The following is a 19,969-nucleotide window of genomic DNA, read 5'->3' as shown; positions in this document are numbered from 1 at the left end:
AATACCTTGGCCTTGAGGTGCCACTGTATGGTCCTGTTGTATTCAGACTCTGTCGTCAGTTTAAAGAGAGGCTCCGAGCTCTCAAAGCTGTTGCAGATTATCACTCAGGCTATGGTGCCAATGTCAGAACTGTCAAAATGATGTACTTTGCATACATCAGATCTTTAGTGGATTATGCTGCACCTCTGCTTGTTTTGATGCCTGAAAGAAAGCTTGGAGGGCTTGAAAATTTGCAGAACGAAGCCTTGAGGATAATCCTTGGGTGCCCTCGTACCACAAAGATACTTAATATGAGAAAGGAACTAAATATTCTGAGCGTTGTTGATCGTGTTACTGAAATTAACTGTCAAATTGGTATAAAAATGCTTAGGCTAACTCATCCTAATCCTTGCACAGAAGCCCTCCAGAATTTCTTTATTGAAGATCAGCATTGTTCCAAATGGATAACAAAAACTGGAACTCAACTCAGAATGTATGGGGTTCATGATTTGTACCAAGAGAAACAACAACGGCACTTTCCTGCACCGTGGGAGGTTACACCCTTTCCAGTTTTAATCCCTCCCTTTCCACCCAAGAAGCAAATTAGAGATCAGCCCAAGCTTCGTCTTGAGGCAAAGCTCAACGTCAATGTATCGTATTCATACAAGACTTTAAGCCATATTGATGCTCTGTCCACAGAGCATTCTCTCTCTCAAATTATATACACTGATGGTTCCCTACACCGCACCACGGGTGCAGCTGGAAGTGCAGTTGTCCTGACAATGGGCGATGGCCTATACTTTGAGTGGGGAGTCCGTATAAACAACTGGGCCTCTACCCTTCAGACTGAACTATTTGCCTTGATCCTTGCACTGAAATGTGTACAAGTCTCAAAACTTGATACATTAATTGTAAGTGACTCCTTATCATCCTTAAATGCTCTCAACTCTTTAAGACATAACTGTAACATGCTCGTGTCCGAAGCTAGACACAAATACAACAAAATTATTAAGGATGGTAACAGAGTCCATTTCATGTGGTCTCCATCTCATGTTGGCCTCCGAATGCATGATAGAGCTGATAAGTTAGCCAAAGAATCTGCCTTTAAAGGAGCCGTTGAGTGTAACCTTGGATTGTCAATGAGCAATCTGAGAGCAGCAGTACACCGAGAATTTCAACAAGATCTTGTAGATCTGAGGCAAAGTGAAATTGACACCAGTAATTCCATCTATCATCATACTATCATGCAAGAGGAGCCACACATCTATGGATCATCCAATAAAATCAGCAGACTTCTAGATGTTACTACTGCTCGGCTTAGACTCGGTTACAAGTATCTCTGGGAATTCTCATTATCTGCTGATGTAGACCTGACCAAATGTAAACTGTGTCAACAAAATTATTCGCACACCCTCCGTCACTATGTGATAGAGTGCGAAAAGATACGTGAATTTAGAGACAATTCTATAACCAATGTTCCAGCGATGTGTCAATATTTCATTCAAAATGATCTGCTACCAGAAATTTTAGCCAAATATCCCCAGTTTGCTAACTGTAGGTAGTAACTAAGTGATTGTAACCTATCCACCGCTGCCCACTGGATGGGGGGCGGTGTGCAGGACAAACATATAAATTGTGACACTAGCTCTCCACATATGTCAGTTGCTTAATTTAGAACCTGTACTTGAGGTCGATCTCGAACCCATTGTTGATGTGATGACTTATATTGAATTTTGTAACTAGCTCATCAAGATTGTAACTTGCTTAGCTAAATGAATTGTGGGGTTCAGTCCCTGAGCCCATTATGTGCCTCTGTAACCCTTTCCAATACCGCCCACAAGATGGGTATGGGGTGCATAATAAATGAACTAAACTAAACTTTTATTACCCTGTTAATTAACCATTACTAAGCTAATTATCTTCAAGATCATTTTTTTATGATTATTATTTTTCTTATTATTTTTTATTTTACATTTATATTGTCAGTCTCTACTGATTTTTTGTTTTTTATTTTATGTAACTTCTGTGTCCTCCCTGGCTATCTATTGGATCTTTATTTTACTTCTAAATTGTTACTATTTTATTGTATTTGCTTTTATTCTTGTGCTTTGCTTTATCGTGTATCTTGTATCGTGATCCCTCTGCATCTCTATGCACACTGATATTGATCCTGATCAAAATCTTCTGTCTCATATCTACACCAACCAGCACATTGATCATCATTATTGCAAGTATTTCACAGCACACCAGGCTAAAAACAAACTTCAAAATAGCACCTGTCTATCAGTTTATAACCAAAATGTTAGATCACTTGGTAAACATTTTGACGATTTAAATGCATTAGTCACAGCACTAGGTACTAACCTATCGTTCATTATTTTAACAGAAACTTGGCTAAATAAAGACTATACCCAACTCTACAACTTAGCTGGTTATAAAGCCATTCATAACTGTAGGCCTAATAAAAAAGGTGGTGGCACAGCTATATATTACCGAGATACATTTATCTGCAACAGTGTTATTAGTGATAGAGATGACTACTGTGAATATACTTTTGCTCAGTTTACAATTAAATCCCTTAAATCTTCTTTGACTATTGGAGCCATCTATAGATTTCCCAATACTAACATAGCTTCTTTCTCAGACAACCTAAGGAATCTTATTATAAACAACAATCTCAACAAAAACCACATCATTCTGGGAGGAGACTTTAATATTGACCTGGGTCAACAAAATTGCTCTCAAGTTGACTATTTCCTTAACAGCATGAACTCCTGTATGCTAATCCCCACAATCACCAAACCTACCCGAGTCACTCAAACATCAGCCACTACCTTGGACCACATATGGACAAATATAACAGCTCCCCTTGTATCTGGTATAATCTACGAGAGAACAACTGACCACTATCCTACCTTTCTCATAGTGAACATGGACATAACACCACCAAAAAGCAAGAAACTTTCATTTAGGCTACACAGTGAATCAGCTTTAGACAATCTTACAGAGGCACTTCACAATATTAACTGGGATTCTGAATTCAATAATACCCATGATATAAATTCATTAGCTAACCTCTTCCTCTCCAAAACTCTAAGCCTCTGCAACCTTCATTGTCCCCTTCTTACCAAGCAAGTAACTGACAAAAGATTAAACAATCCATGGCTCACAAGTGGCATTCTCAACTCAATCAACAAGAAACATGAATATGAAAAGAAAGTTAGGTTTGGCCTAGTTTCAAAGGAAGTAGCTAAAAGGTACTCATCAATGCTTACCAGTATCATAAGAAAGGCAAAACTTGCATATTATGTGAATAGATTCAATGAAGCAAAAGGCAACATGAAAAGCACTTGGAAAACTATCTCTAGTATCCTAGGAACTAAACAACACTCACATAACCAAATAAAACTCTACAAGGATGGGGATATACCGTCAACTGATTTAGAAATGGCAAATGAATTTAATAGTTTCTTTTCATCGGTTGGTGCTAATCTTGCCAGTAAAATCCCACAGACTCAGACACATATTAACACATATCTCTCAGGCAGCTATCCAAACTCTCTTCTCCTTTCACCAATCAGCCCGGCAGATGTTGTGTCCATCATACACTCTCTAAAAACCAAGGCAGGGAACACCAGTGAAATTCCGTCCATTGTGTACAAGAGAGCCTCCCATGCCCTTGCCCCACCCATAGCACTACTGTTCAACAAATCTATAGTGTCACACCTTCCCTGATATCCTCAAAAAAGCAAGAGTAACGCCAGTCCATAAAGGAGGCAATCCGGCGGACATAAACAATTATAGACCAATATCAAATCTACCCATTCTATCAAAAATATTTGAAAAAATTATTTACAAACAGCTCTATTCCTACCTCGTAAAATTCGACATACTCAGCCCCTGCCAGTTTGGCTTCCGGTCCCAAAAGAGCACCAACGATGCAATCATTAGTCTCCTTGACGTTATCTACTCAGCCCTTGACAAAAATGAGTTTCCGATTGGACTCTTCATTGACCTAAGAAAAGCCTTTGATACTGTTAATCACAACTACCTCTTATTTAAACTCCAGCATTATGGAATCCGAGGCCTTGCCCTTGACTACATCCGATCCTATCTTAGTGACAGACACCAATATGTAACCATCAATGATACAACTTCTTCCACTCTACCAATTACCGTTGGAGTGCCACAGGGCAGCATCTTAGGACCTCTTCTATTTCTTATATATATAAACGATCTGCCTAATGTCTCTAATATTCTCAAACCTATATTGTTTGCTGACGATACTACCCTTATCTATTCAAACCTCAACCCACATACACTAAATAATGTTGTGAATAATGAATTAAAAAAAGTCCACTTATGGATGTCAACGAACAAACTAGCATTAAACATCGAAAAGACTTACTACATCTTATTTGGAAGCAAATCATCAAATGCAATTCAGCTACAGATAGACAACATTAACATCAGTAATAAAAATGATGGCAAGTTTCTTGGCCTATTCCTAGACAAGAGACTCAACTTCAGCACCCACATTCAACACATAACTAAGAAAGTCTCTAAGACAGTTGGTATACTCTCCAAAATCAGATATTATGTTCCTAACTCTGCTCTCCTCTCACTATATTATGCACTAATCTACCCCTATCTTAATTATGGTATCTGTGCATGGGGGTCTACCACTGCAAACCACCTTAAGCCCATCATCACACAGCAAAAATCTGCTATCAGAATAATAACTAACTCTGCTTTCAGACAACACTCAGCTCCCTTGTTTAAATCCCTAAACTTGCTAAATATTAACTCCCTCCACACATTCTCTTGTGTCAACTACATTTACAAAACCCTGTTCTTAAATGCAAACCATGCTCTGAAACTCTCCCTGGACAGATGTATTAGGACCCATTATCACCACACCAGAAATAAATATCTCTTTGATATCCCCAGGGTCAAACTTAATCTGTGTAAACACTCTATGCAAATTAAGGGACCTAGTCTATGGAACTCACTCCCTAGTGAATTGAAAAACTGTAAAACTTTTGCCTTATTTAAAAGCAAAACCAAAAAGTACCTAACTTCATCTTAGTTTCCTACACTGAGCTTTAAATTTGCTCTGTACCTAGTGTTACCCAATCTCCTAATTTTTATGTAATATCAAACAACCTTATCATTGTGTTCATTGCTGTCTTCTTTTATGTGCTAGCCATATGCTGTATTGTGACTACCAATTTTTGTCAACTACCATTCAAGCTGTCATTGCAATCAATCTTATATTGTTTCTGCTGTATTGTGCCTACCAATTTTTTGTCAACTACCATTCAAGCTGTCATTGCAATCAATCTTATATGGTTTCTGCTGTATTGTGCCTGCCAATTTTTTGTCAACTACCATTCAAGCTGTCATTGCAATCAATCTTAGCTACCTATGTGCTTTAATATACTGTGCCGACAATTTTCTCTCATCTTCTTTTTTTTTCATTTCATGTAATCTGTTATCATTTTTTTGTCTATAAATTTTGCAAGTATTTACCTCCTTAAAATTTTCTTAGATTAAGGACCTGCCCGAAACGCTGCGCGTACTAGTGGCTTTACAAGACTGTAATTACCATATTTGTATCCTCACATTCCTTATGTACATTCTTGTATATGCATAAATAAATAAATAAATAAATAAATAAATAAATATTCTTTTGCTAGCTGAGCTGGACCCTAGGCTAACACACAACCGTTCTGCGGAAAACAAATTTTTAGTTTTGGCACTCAAGAATCTAATTTTTTTACAATTATAAAGTTCCTCCCGGTCTGGCCAACCACTTGTTAAATAAGGGGGGTGTCTGTACTATGGGGCCTAGTGTTATCTGGATGTAGGGGCAATAGTAAGCATCAAGAGTTATCAAAATGGGAGATCTAAAAGGCCCGGCCCCCAAATAAAACTATAAGCAGTGCTGAATACTTGGTTACACACAAGGTCAGTCTAGAGGTTGATTTAAGATCTCCTACACAGGAAGAACTGATACTCTCTTACTTCACTTACTTATTTATTAACGCCTTAACAACCCCCCATATACATTCACACCAATAACAAAAATAATAATTACTTTACCACACTATCTTACGTTAAAAGCCTTGGTCCATATATGCAGGATACAAGGTTTTACACTGAAAACAAGCTAGGGTAAAGTTCTACTAAGGAAACACTTGAAGCTAGAGTCAGCTTAGGGTAGGGAGACCACGTGGTTCCACTGGAACCCCCTTTAGAATAACTAGTAATATAAACTCTAAAAACACCTACTACACACAAAGTATACTACTCTACACATAGAACACGTGTATGCCAGAAAATGAATAATGTACACAGTATATACTTAGCTTGAACAAGACACAGAAATAAGGAAATGAGGAGGAAGGGTAGGAGGATCCTGTCCACACGCCAGCTCAGAGAAGAATGAGTCACAGTCTCCTTCCCCCCAGCTGGCTCGCTGCCGGCAGACTGCTCAACTAATCGTACTGCAACCCTATACCAAGTTTACTCAGGTTTACTTTACAAATGATTAGAAAGTATTAGTAAACATAGTTGGTGCCTATGTTATTATTTAACAATCAACTCCAAGCTCAATCTTAAATGCTCTTTGAAAAACAAGAATAGTCTTACGTCTGGCAGGGAAGATACAAACAAGTACACCTCGTGATGCGTTTTCAATACTAAAAGGCAGTTTATTAGCTCAGTTTTGACCTCTGATTTCCACTGAGGAACCCAGGGTCGTAACACTCTTCTTTGTGAACAAATCCACAAGGGCCGTGACGAGGATTCGAACCTGCGTCTGGGAGCATCCCAGACACTGCCTTAATCGACTGAGCTACGACAGGGTAAAAGGGTTGAAACCGAAGTTCTACTGAACTTACTGGATCCCGTAGCCTCTCCGAGGCACAAACCAGGCTTTTACACAACCCCCCCCCCACCTGCACCCGAGCTATGTCAACAGGCCGTTCTCCCTCTTCGCCCTTACATCATCACACACAGAGATCTTCTTTGTGATATTCTTTCTTGAAGAAAGGGCAAACCCGTTCCCAGTCTTAGAGTTTCAAGCCTGATCCACATCGGGGCTCCCAGGGCAGCTCTCATAGCATTACAAATAAATACAAATACAAATATTTATTCAGGTAAGGTACATACATACAAGGTGAGATACAAAAGTTTATGGATTTATAGATAAAGCTAGTACATACAATGCCTAAAGCCACTATTACGCAAAGCGTTCCGAACAGAAAAAACACTAAGACTAAAACTTAATACTAATTGAGATTAAAGTATTAATTGTGTTGAGAAAAAATAAGAAAAGAATGGAAAAAGGGGGGGGGAAACATGGCAGAAAAAAAAGCAAAAATACAATTTGGTCAACAAAACAGCATTGTTTAAAATAGTAGACATGGGTTGACATTTTGGGGGTGAGGTAGGTTACATTGAGTTAATTAGGTAGTACTTAGTTTTTATCTTAAACTGGTTGGGAGAGGTACAGTCTTTAACATAATTGGTAAGGTCATTCCACATTCGAGGTCCCTTGATTTGTAAAGCATTTCTAGTTTGACTAAGTCGTACTCTTGGAATATTAAATAGGTATTTGTTTCTGGTGTGGTGCTCATGGGATCTGTTACAACCGTCTAGGAAGCTTTTAAGGTCAGGACTGACATTACAGTTCAGCGTTTTATATATATAAAATATACATGAGAGGATTTGCAGTGACTTAATATCTAACATATTCAGAGATTTGAGGAAGGGTACCGAGTGATGTCTGGGGCCAGAGTTGGATATTGTCCTAATAGCAGCTTTGTGTTGAGTGATTAGAAGACGTAAATGATTTTGGGTAGTAAAACCCCAAGCTCAAATACCATAGTTGAGATAAGGATAGATGAGAGAGTAATAGAGTGTCACCAGGGCAGGGCGAGGTACATAATACCTTACCTACCTTACCCCTCTGTTGTCAACCCATGTATGTTTTTTGTTTTTTTTTGTTTTTTTTTTTCAAATCAACGCTGTTTGAATGTAATTTTCTGTAATAATTTGTAATTGTATTTGTGCTGCTTTTTCAACAATGTTCCCCCCTCTTTTACCTCTATTTTTATTTGTTCTCAACACATTTTATTCTTTTTACCCATTAGTTTTAAGCTTTAGTCATTAATGTTTTTCCTGCCTGAAACGCTTTGCGTAATAGTGGCTTTAGGCATTGTATGTACTAGCTCTATCTATAAAGCCAACAAACTTTGTAAAATCTCTTTATGTATGTACCTTACCTAAATAAAAATTATTATTATTATTATTATTATTATTATTATTATTATTATTATTATTATTATTATTATAATATCTGATCTTAGAAAGAATGCCAACAGTTTTTGAAACTTTTTTTGATATATTTTGTTGTGTCCCTGGAAATTCAGCTTGCGGACAATGAGAACGCCAAGGAATTTGCCATCTACTTTGTTACAAATTTGGGTATTGTTAATCCTGAGATTTATTTGATTTGAGGATTTATTACCAAACAAAATATAGAAAGCTTTGTCAATATTGAGGGTGAGTTTGTTGGCAGTTAGCCAGTGATGGACTTTATTTAGCTCAGTATTCACTGTGACATTTAGAGCAATGGGGTCAGGACTGGAGTAAATGAAGGTTGTGTCATCAGCAAATAGAATTGGTTTGAGATGTTGGGACGCATTTGGGAGGTCATTAATGTAGATGAGAAAGAGGAGAGGGCCAAGTATGCTGCCTTGGGGAACACCAATGTTGATGGGTAGGGTGGGAGAAATTGAATTATTCACAGAAACATACTGGAGCCTGTCAGTAAGGTAAGACTTAAGGTACTGCAGGGAGTGACCTCTGACTCCATAATGTTGTAATTTAAGAAGAAGGTTTTGGTGGTTGACAGTGTCAAAAGCCTTACGCAGGTCCACAAATAACCCAATAGGGAACTCATTTTTATCAAGAGCTGCATGTATCAAGTTAATCATACAAATAAGTGCATCGTTAGTGCGTTTTTTGGGTCTGAAGCCATATTGACAAGAGCTAAGTATATTGTGTTTGGCTAGATAAGAGTAAAGCTGCTTGTAGATAAGTTTTTCAAATATTTTAGACAAGTTTGGCAGAATTGATATAGGTCTGAAGTTGTTAACATCAGTGGGATCACCACATTTGTGGACAGGGGTTACTCTCGCTTTTTTTTTTAGAATATCCGGAAAGGTTTGGAGTTCAAGTGACTTGTTGAAGAGCATTGCAATGGCAGGAGCTAAAAATCTGGAGGCTTTTTTGTAAATAAGAGTTGGTATCTCCTCAAGGGCACTAGACTTGGTTTTAAGGGAAAGGATTATGTCAGGAACATCAGTGGAATTAGTAGGCATTAGGTACAGAGACTGTGGATAGTTACCTGTAAGATAGTCCTGAATATCAGTACTGGAAGATGGAATATCATTTGCAAGGGATGACCCAATGGAAGAGAAGAACCTATTGAACTGAAAAGCAGTGACAGCTGAAAGCAGGCCACCATTATGAGGCAGGAGTATTGGTTTGTTATTTAAAATCTTTTTTGATCCCAATATTTGTGAAATTGTGCTCCATGTTTTCTTAATGTTGCCCTTTGTGTGGGTAAATTTATCTTCGTAGTATTTAATTTTGGCTCTCCTAATTATTTTAGATAGCAATGATGAGTAATTCTTTGAAAATTCTTTGGAGACGATTCCTAACCTATACTTCTTCTCAAGGTCATGTTTTTTATTAATGGATTTAAGTATCCCCTTTGTAAGCCAAGGATTGTTTAACCTTTTAGTTGTGACTTGTTTCGTTAGCATAGGACAGTGGGTGTTATAAAGGCTGAGAGTTCTTTGAAGAAAAGATTGCACTGCTAGGTTGATGTCCCCTATGTTACCTACTCCGGATTCCCAGTTGATATTAGCAGTAGCAGCTATAAAATTGCCTATAGCAGTTTCATTGTGCAGCCTAAAGCTTATCTCCCTTGTCTCTAGAGGTGGTTTGTTGATGTTAGTTAGGAGAAATGTGGGGTAATTGTCTGTAGTGCTATCGATGATTATCCCTGAAGTAAGCGGAGAGGTTATGTTGGTCCAGATGTGATCAAGAGCTGTGGCAGTACTATCAGTGATTCTAGTAGGTTTAGTGATTAAGGATATGAGGAAGCATGAATTCATACAGTTGAGGAAGCTGGCAGCAGTAGGATTTTCAGGCTCGCAGAGGTCAATATTAAAGTCCCCTGCGATAATTAGATGGTTTTTGTTCAGTCTGTTATCTAGTATTAGATTTCTAAGATTAGAGTTAAATTCGGACACATCAGTGTTAGGAATTCTATAGACTGCTCACACAGTCAGGACAGACTCAGCACCCTTGACTCTGAAACTGGCGAAGATATACTCCCCACAGTAGTCTCTAGTTCTAATTACTTTTAAGCATGTTGGTTCTTGGTGGTAGTAAAGAGCAGTACCACCACCTCTCTGAATTGGTCGACAGTTGTGAATTGCTGAGTAGTTTGGCATGCTAAAGAGTTGAGTAGTATCCTCTTTTAACCACGTTTCAGTAAGTATAATAAAAGAGAATTTGTTGTTAACAGTTTCAATCAAGGCACTAACATCATCGAAGTGTTTGCTTAGTGATCTTACATTCAAGTTAATTACAGAGATATTGTGATTATGTGTTAATACATTGTTTACATCATGAGCTGTAAAATATCTGCAATTTTGATCATTAAAGTGATGATTGTCATAGATAGTGGATAAGAGGTTTAGTTCTGGGTCTATACTTGTTTGCATAAGAAGGCTGGTTGTAGGAAAACAAGGCAAGAATGGCAATTACAAAACAAAATTTTGATATAAAAGGGGGGAAAATAAAAATATAAACAAGACAAACACAAAATGAACAAAAAAAGAAAAATGAGGTAGATTGCTGACAAGTACTCTCAGGTACACTGTAAGTAATAATTTGCATTTTGAGACACAGGCAAAGCCAGGGGTACAATGGAGTAAGGGAGTTATTGGCATTGGTATTGGTAAGGCCATTGTTTTGGGCAACTTCAAGCTTTTTTCACTGTTGGTGTGATAGGCTTGTGAGTCCAGGTGTGGCATAGTCGATCACTGACCTGACTGCCTGTACATAGTATGTGCGAAGGACTTGTAGATTGGCTCCTCCAGAGAGGGAAGTTAGGTACCTGAGGATTGCCGTCCGGGCTGCAGTTCTCTCTCTCCAGTAAGTGACCTCAACATTAAAATTAATGTGTCCAAGATTATTCCTAGATTCTAGCAAGTGTCCACCCACTCAATTGGCTGACCCTATAGTTTGAGTTGGTTGTGGGTCTTCACTATTTTTATGGGCATGGCTTTTGTCTTGGTGGGGTTGAGTTTTATACCAATATGCTTTGCCTCTTCACTGATGTAGTCTAAGCATTTGGGTGCAAGGCGCGCCGCATCCCTTCCTTTTATGATGATGACAAAGTCGTCCGCGTAGTTTAGCAGCCTGCAGTGTTGTGGGAGTTTCAGCCTCATTATTCTTTTCATTAAATTGTTGAAGAGTAGGGGACTGAGAATGCCTCCTTGTGGTGCACCGTTTTCATGTCTTTTTGTATTCAGAGACTGTGCCATGAAGTTTCACTCTTGCTTCTCTGTTTATGTCCAGTTTTTGGTCCAGGAAAGTTAGTTAGTTAGTTTAGTTCATTTATTATGCAGGTTGCTTTTGACATCTTTGTCGACGAGGCAGCAGAGAATAGCTGGGGCGCCAACCAGTTCAAATGCTTTCTTGAGGATAACAGACGCAAGGGCAAGGAGATCACAAAGTAAAACAGCAGGAGAGCTGTACTGGTGTAGTGGAGTGATACACTGGGCGAGAGTGTGGTGGTGTTGAGACTGTGGCAGGTATAATGCCCCGCCCACCCAGTACCTCACCTTGGCCTTCACGAGCGCTGCCATAACCACGCTCTTCTTCACTTAACTTGTCACTCTCAGTAACACTGCCGGCCTCATGCATCATGCTTCTTGTTCTGCAGAAATATTGTCATTACATGCGGTTCCTTGTGCTGTTTACAGCTGGCTTGGTCGAGACGAGGCCAAAACAAACAATAACTTATATGCGAAAGGAAATAATTAAGCAGATGATGATGAGACACCTGTATTTACTTACAAGATAAACCAGTGTATGAATTAGAGGGCTCGAGATAATTCACCATTTGCCTTTGGTTCACACGTTTAAAGAAGCTAGAAAGAGTGTAAGGCTTAATGAAACTTTGCACATCTTGTAGAAGAAGAGAAAGTTCCCAAGTGACAATGACAGTTCCAGGAAGATATGATGACCGCTCGTCAACAAGTTTCGATTATAATTCGTTGTTTTTCATCAATTTTCGTTTTCTAAATAAACGGTCATTTGAAGTAACTTTGAAATCTGTAAATTCTTTTATATAAATCACCACAAGGTGGAAACATTATTGTTTCCTCTTTGATATATGACATACATTGTGTTATCCCAGCCAAGACAGTGAAGCAGGTGCGAGGGTATGATGACTCATTATACCTGTAGGCAAGAATATATAATCTTTGCTACTAAATAACTGTATTATTTTCAGTCATATTTTTCAGAAATATTTCAGTCATTTAGTAGCAAACAAGCTGTCTAAAAAAACGTGACTTGTTCGTGGACACAAAGAGACAATTGAAGAATAAAAAGTGTCACCAAATGAGAGCGTTCACACTGAGAATTAATTCTCATTCAGACTGGCGGAGGAACACAGGGGACGGTGCCGCGTCTCGGCCAGCTTGGCGCGCCTCACAAAATGTTACTCTCATTCCCTCGATTTTGTTATACATTATAAAATGATGGCGATAGTTGATTAGTTCCAGGGGCATAAAAAATTTTAATTATTATTTAGATCAGAAATATTTTTATATTTGAGATGAAACGAGCATCAAGCAGAGAAACATTAATATAAATGGGTGGGTAGGGTCGCTTCACAGGTAACTCCAATGACAACAATAAGTACCGTAAAGTTTGTCGGAGTCAAAAGTTTATAGAGGGCCCTGGTGGCGCTGATAAAAAAAAAGCATCGCAATATATATTTATTTTCTCTAAACATATTTCCATCCTTTACATATAATGAGTGATAGAGATTTAGATTTTATGTGTTTCGCGTCAATGTCCGAATATTATTCGAGGTTTAACTTTTTCGTCAGTGTTGTTTTGTCGGTTTAGGGGATCGTATGTGCTTGGTGCGGATTCCGGAGGACCATTGGTTTATAAAGCCGAGTGTGAAGCTACCGGCATCATGTTAAAATTTATGAAACACCAACAAAAAATTAGTCCGGAACGAATACAGAAGCAAAAGGAATTATTCGCTTTCAACCAGGTAAGGGAATGTCATTCATGAAAAGTTTGTTGTGGTTCTCTAGGGGTCGCTGGGAGGGATGTGGGCCACAGGGCTAATGGTGAGGATTATTTGCCCACCACACTATTAGGTAGTCATTGAATGATGAGCCCTACAGTATTGGGCGTTCCTCTTTAACCAGCTGGACTTGTATAGGCTCTTATTCTATTTGAATCGTATTGTGTAACCCCAGCGAGGCAGGAAACATCTAGGCTGAGCAGGTCTACACATCATACACTGTTGGCATCATTATTCATCACGCGTCTTTAAGCATGAATAACGTGTCTAATAACCTGTTGCATTGTAACATCCATGGATTATTTATGCCATGGTAAAGTGCTAAACGATTGAGTGAACGACATGGAAGAAAATGCAGAATAGAACCAGTGAAGAGCAGGGGTGCCATAGGCACAATCAGAGAACACTATAAACATCAGAGGTCCACGGTTATTCAACATCCTCCCAGCTAGCATAAGAAATATTGCCGGAACAGTTGTGGATATCAAGAGAAAACTAGATAGTTTTCTTCGAGAAGTGCCGTCTTAAAAAAGTGCCGGACCAACCGGGCTGTGGTGGATATGTGGGCATGCAGGCTGCTCCAAGCAACAGCCTGTTGAAACACAAGGTTGGGGACCTTGAATCCTTGATTCCCGTGTTGGGGAACTTGAATCCGGGGGGGGGGGGGGGGGGCAAGCCTAACAGATGTCCTGTCCTTGACAATGGGAAACAAACTGTTGTCGTCTTACACTATTACAGGTATTCTTAGGTCTCTGACTCGTTCACTTCATTCTGTTAGATGTGACTGCCCTTTTTTAAGTCTAAATTTTTTCTATACTTGGGTAATTAAAATGTTGTCATTAAACATACCGATATTTTTCATTGCTCAATGGCCTGTTAATTTTCATAATTTTTCTCATCAGCAAAGACAGAAATGTGTGTCATTATGTGCTAAGATGATTAGGAAGAGTAATAGGGGATAGGCGGTGCCTTGCAGGACTAGGCTTTGCATCTTTCTCTGACTGCATTTTTTATTTATTTACTTAGTCACTTAATCTATTTCTAAGGAAATTGTTAGTCCATCTTCTTGTTACCCGGAGCATACTTGGAGAAGGTTTCAGGAGTTCTTCTACTCCCCAAGTCCATCCTAGGGCCAGGCTTGACTTGGCAACTTAGTCCAACATGCTGTTGTTTGCAGCCCACATATTCACTACAACCCGGTTGGTCCAGCACTTCTTGCAAGAACTTATCTAAATACTCCTTGAAGACTTTCACCTTGTTGGCTTTTTACATCCTCCTCTTTATTTTAGGGGCTATAAATGATTACATAGTACTTGTAATACTTGTACAAAATGTGTATACAGTACTGTACAAGGTCAGTACAGTATTTTGTTTGCTTGTAATGCTTCATGAGAATGTTGTAATGATCAAATACTGTACTGTATTATAGGTGCAAAAGAAAAAATTGCCCGTTTCTTAGGCTGTATTGAGCTAGATTTGAATTTTATAGCTCATTCTTTTCCATAAAATTATTTGGCAAAATTATAAAATTTGGCAAAATCACCAACTGCCTTAAAATTTGAATACTGTACTGTACAGTGGCCCTCCATTTACAAATTTATTGTTTCAAGAGAAGGTTCGTACACCAAAAATTTGAAAACCGAAAAAAATTACCCATAAGAATTAATGTAAATTTAATTAATCCGTTCCACACACCCAAAAATATTAACTTAAAAAAAAACATTTTATACAGAATACTACTCATAGGTGCCTTACCTTTATTGAGGACTCACGTTGACATATGGAAGACGGAGAGGGATGAGGAGAGGTGTCAGTGTTTGGAAGGGGAGTCACCTTCCATTATAACATCAGACAATGATGACATTACTGGGGTACTCGCTCTCCTACGTTTTGCAAGCATACCACTAGGACCTAGGTGTTGCTTGTCTTACTAAGAATCTGTCTAAAGGCACTTGTTTTTCCCTGCGTTTTAACACTTGCCAGTATGGTACAGTACTGGCAAGAGTTAAAATGCCATGATGAATGTGTTGTGAATGAATGTGATGTTTCACTACATAGTGAAACATTACATTCACTCATTATGAATGATCTCTTCTCTTTTCTCTATTGTCATCCACACAACTATATTCTTCAGTTGAACTTTACCACTGACTTTCTTGGTAAATGGGTAAACTTGATAAATACTGGTAAACTGAGAGCGCCTTGCCCTGCGCCCAGCAGAACCATGCGTTCGTTGACCGATATGTGTATCAACAAACTCAACACCGAGGCAAACCTCGAATAGAGTCAAATTTTACAAGGAAATTCACCTCGTATTCCAAAAGATTCGTAAAGGGGGGCATTCGTCGATTAAAGTTCCACTGTATTAGTAAACAGTAAAAATTAGTCTACATTTCAGTTTTACCACTAGGCCATATGATGCTTCTGAATATTTTATTTATTACTTTATTATATTTTCATCAATAATCAATAACCATCTGTACAAAGTTAGGAATTTTTTTCATTAATTTCTATTACTACTGTGAGATGGGGCAATTTAGAATAGATGGGCAATTGATAACACCCTTCCGAAGGTTTCATTTTTAAGGAGAGGATATATTAATACAGTAATACTTTGTTCATCTCGGTGGAGAGGCTTCTCAGTCACCTCAGTCTGTTCTCAATTACCTCATCTGATGGTAATACAGTAATGTTAAGTCCCTTGTAGTCTTTTTTTTCCGTTCTTGGCCAGTAATTTCCATCAAAGATGTCAGTATCTGCTTCTGTGTTTGCATTATTTAATAAAAGCCCAAGATTCCTTTGCAAATTGCTCAGGTATTGGGTTTGTGTAATAACATTAACTAAATACCATATGTAAATTTTATTGACAAAATTAGGACATACAGTATAATGAGATGCGTCAATGATTATATAATGAGATGCATCAATGATTAGTCCATTCTTATTCCTGATGGCAAAATTTTCATTTTTTATACACTTACATTTATAGCTCTTGGGCAATTGAGATACAGTACTATGCTGTAACAGACTGTCATGGGGTCTACCTGCCTCAGATTGAATTTTTTTCTTCCTTTTCAAATAAATTTGCATATACCAAAGGCATGGAAAAAATCTCCATTGTTTTCTGTAGTCTCAAGCTTGGGCATAGGAAAATTAAATTTTACACACTTCCATGAAGTGCATGAGCATAGTCTTCCAGAGAGGATCATTACAGAGATGCACCTTGCCGGTAGAATTATCTTCGTGGTTGGGTCTAACTTGCCCAATTCAATAAAATGTAACTCCTAAAATTTTACAATTAAAAAAATTAACTTTTTTATAACCATATTCAAAATCATGAAAAATCACACACAGTTGGGATGTGTCTAGTTTCAATAGGCATACCTGTTAATTACCTGTTGTTACACACAAAAATCACAATAGCGTGATGTATCAAATGAACAAATCCACAAGGGCTGTGACGAGGATTCGAACCTACGTCCGAGAGCATCCCAGACGCTGCCTTAATCGACTGAGCTACGACATGGTATAAGAATTGCAACCAGAAATTCTACTGAATTTACTTGGATCCTGCAGCCTCTCTGAGGCTATTTGTGTGTGTATTGAAGTAAGGCGAAGAGGTAGAACAGCCTATTCACATAGCTGGAGTGCATGGGGGAATTGTGTAAAATCCTGGTTTGTGTCTCGGAGAGGCTGCAGGATCCAAGTAAATTCAGTAGAATTTCTGGTTGCAATTCTTATACAATGTCATAGCTCAGTCGATTAAGGCAGCGTCTGGGATGCTCTTGGACGTAGGTTCGAATCCTCGTCATGGCCCTTGTGGATTTATTTACCTGTTGTTGATTCCGAGACTCATCGTGCACGCCTCCCAGTCAATGGCCAGGTGTCCTGGTTAGTTGTTTGATCTTCCAGGCTGTTAGTTACAGCTTGATGTATGAATCACAGAATGGTTAATAAAAAATCCTTCAGAGGTGTTTATCAAGTTCCTTTGAATACCATAAAAGATCAGCTAGTTATGCCCTTCATGTTTAGAGGGAGAGTGTTGAAAAGTCTTGGGCCTCTTGATGTTGATCAAGTTCACTCTCAGTATAACTACTGCACTATTGTAATTCAATATGTTTTAGTATATATATCTTCAAGTTACATAAATTGTATACTGGTTATATTTGTCAAGTATATACTGTATGTCATTATGTGCACCAATATATCATTTGGATGCACCAGTCGTCCTACAGTGAGGCTACCAACATTGGCAGGGGACAAGGGACTGGAGAACTCCCAAAACCCTGTCAAGCAGGTAAAGGGGATAATCAAAACACAGCTAGGTGTTAATCTATATATTTTGTCATGTAAAATGTACAGTACACTGTACTGTATCTGGATTTGCCTGAGGGCCACCAACACTAGTGGCCTTGATAAGGACAGGAACCCAGCGGCTTGTTGATGGTCCCCCCATTTGCTTTGATGATCCTATCCAGTTGGATTTTAGAAGCTAAGAGTTTTGGCATTTACGGCATTGGCAAGTAGATGGTGCCATGGGTTTATAACCCTGTGGATGAAAAACCATCTCTTGTTCTCAGTCCTACCTTGAGGTTTGTTGAGCTGGAAACTGTTGCTCCTTGTTTGTGCTACATCTGACCTTTTGAAGAAATTGTCCGGATCAACCTCCTCCAACTAGTTTAGTATTTTAAAAGTTTCAATGCGATTTGTCCTGTTATGCCTGGTTTGCAGTGTTGTTAGGCCCTCAACCCTTCCTGATATGTAAGATAACTTCGCTCGGGAATGACTTTTGTTGCCCAGTCTCCTGAACAGCTGTGTCCTTCTGTAAGTGAGGTCTCCATGCCTGAATGCCAAACCCATCCTCCTGTTTAGATAGTACCTATTGTGATGGTCGCCAATAGTCACGAATTCGTACATACGTAGCTTTTAGATTGAAGTACAGTACTGTACACTGACTAGTAAGGAATTCTTTTCAAATAAATGAAGCTAAAAAACAAATATTCCTAGGCCTAGTATAGCACACACATGTACAGTACTATATTAGGCCTCAAATATTGTGTATTAGGCTTAGGAAGGTTAGGTTAGGTTAGGTTTAGTTTGTCAAGCAACATAAGTAAAAAATAGTTTTCTAGTTTGTCCAACTTAATAGTTCAGATTTTTACTTTCAAATTTTTTGTACGTCGGTATATATACTATGGTCCTCATTATTACTATAAGTACAGTGGCCCCTCCATTTACGAATTTATTCCATTCCTAGATACGGGTCGTAACTCAAAACTAATTTTCCCATAAGAAATAATGTAAATTGAATTAATCCGTTCCACACTCCCAAAAATATTAACATCAAAATACATTTCATACATAATACACACACACATTTTGTACTATAGTATGTACAAGTTATAGCTTACCTTTATTGATGTTATCTTGGTCATCTTGAGTTGATTTCAGGGGCTTAGCGTCTCCGTGGCCTGGTCCTCAACCAGGCCTCCATTTTGCTACACACCCCCAGGAAGCAGCCCGTAGCAGCTATCTATTTACTGTTAGGTAACCAGGGCATCAGGGTGAAAGAAACTCTGCCCATTTGGTTTCCGTCTCCACTGGGGATCTAACCCGGAACCTCAGGGCTATGAATCCAAAGCGTTGTCCACTCAGTTGTCAGGCCCCTAACTCTTATGGATGTTTGGAAGACAGTGAGGAGGGGGAAGGAGTGGTGGTGTTACTGTTTGGAAGAGGAATCCTCTTCCATTATAACATCAGGCAGTGATGACTTCTCTGGGGTACAATCTCCTACGTTTTGCAGGCATACCACTAGGACCTCGTTGTGACTCACTGCTCGTTTTTCTCACTAAGAACCTTTTCATAGAGACTTGATTTTCCCTGTGTTTTAACATTTGTCTGTATTGAGGCATCACCATGTCATTAAAAAGGTTAAGGCAACATCCTACTGCAGCTTGATTTGGGTGTCGTTTCAACAAAACTTTGCTTTTCTTCCCATACTGCGTACTACTTCTTAATTGTTGAGGAACCCATGGCAAGGTACAGTATATAATAATGACTTTTATGTTTGGGAAAGCAATAAAGCTGAAAAACAGTGAAATTGTTTACAAAGAATTCAAGCACAATAGTCAGTAAGCAGGCAGTCTGGTAAACTGAAGCAGGGTCGCCAGTGCCATCAGGAATCAGGCGCTCGGTTGACCCATACGTGTATCAACAAAGTCACAAGTCGAGGCAAAGGTCGTAAGTAGAGTCAAATTTTCCGACAAAATTGCGGTTGTAACTCAAAAAATTTGTAAGTAGGGGCATTTGTAAATCGAGGTTCCATTGTACAGTACTACCAAAACAGGAGGATGGGCTGCTGGATATAGCAGTCCAAATGGGGGTGCACGCTTAATTATTCTGAGGGTATGGTTAACTTTTCTGTCTGCTGCTCTTACCTGTTGTGCAACTTTTAGTGAGTAGTGGATTTTGATACCAAGATCCTTTTCTGCATCAATGTGCTGTAATGTAATGGCATTAATTTTGTAGTTGTGGCGTGGGTTGTTATTCCCCCATGTGCAAGTTAATGTA

General features: G+C 38.7%; 1 protein-coding gene across 4 annotated transcripts in view; it reads left to right on the top strand.

Annotated features, from left to right (window-relative positions):
* The first annotated feature begins 13,176 nt into the window (after positions 1-13,176).
* Positions 13,177-19,969, top strand: part of l(2)gl (LLGL domain-containing protein l(2)gl) — a 248,488-nt gene continuing 241,695 nt past the window's right edge. For all 4 annotated transcript variants that reach the window (XM_045743926.2, XM_045743930.2, XM_069324922.1 and 1 more), the window contains exon 1: positions 13,177-13,363. In XM_045743926.2, coding sequence (XP_045599882.2) covers positions 13,283-13,363 — 81 coding nt within the window. In that variant the 5' untranslated portion in view covers positions 13,177-13,282. The remainder of the gene's footprint in view (positions 13,364-19,969) is intronic.

Source organism: Procambarus clarkii, chromosome 15, assembly GCF_040958095.1.
Source record: "Procambarus clarkii isolate CNS0578487 chromosome 15, FALCON_Pclarkii_2.0, whole genome shotgun sequence".
NCBI classification, from domain to species: domain Eukaryota; kingdom Metazoa; phylum Arthropoda; class Malacostraca; order Decapoda; family Cambaridae; genus Procambarus; species Procambarus clarkii.
Note: the sequence above shows the minus strand (reverse complement) of the source record. Positions and strands in the feature narration are given on the sequence as shown.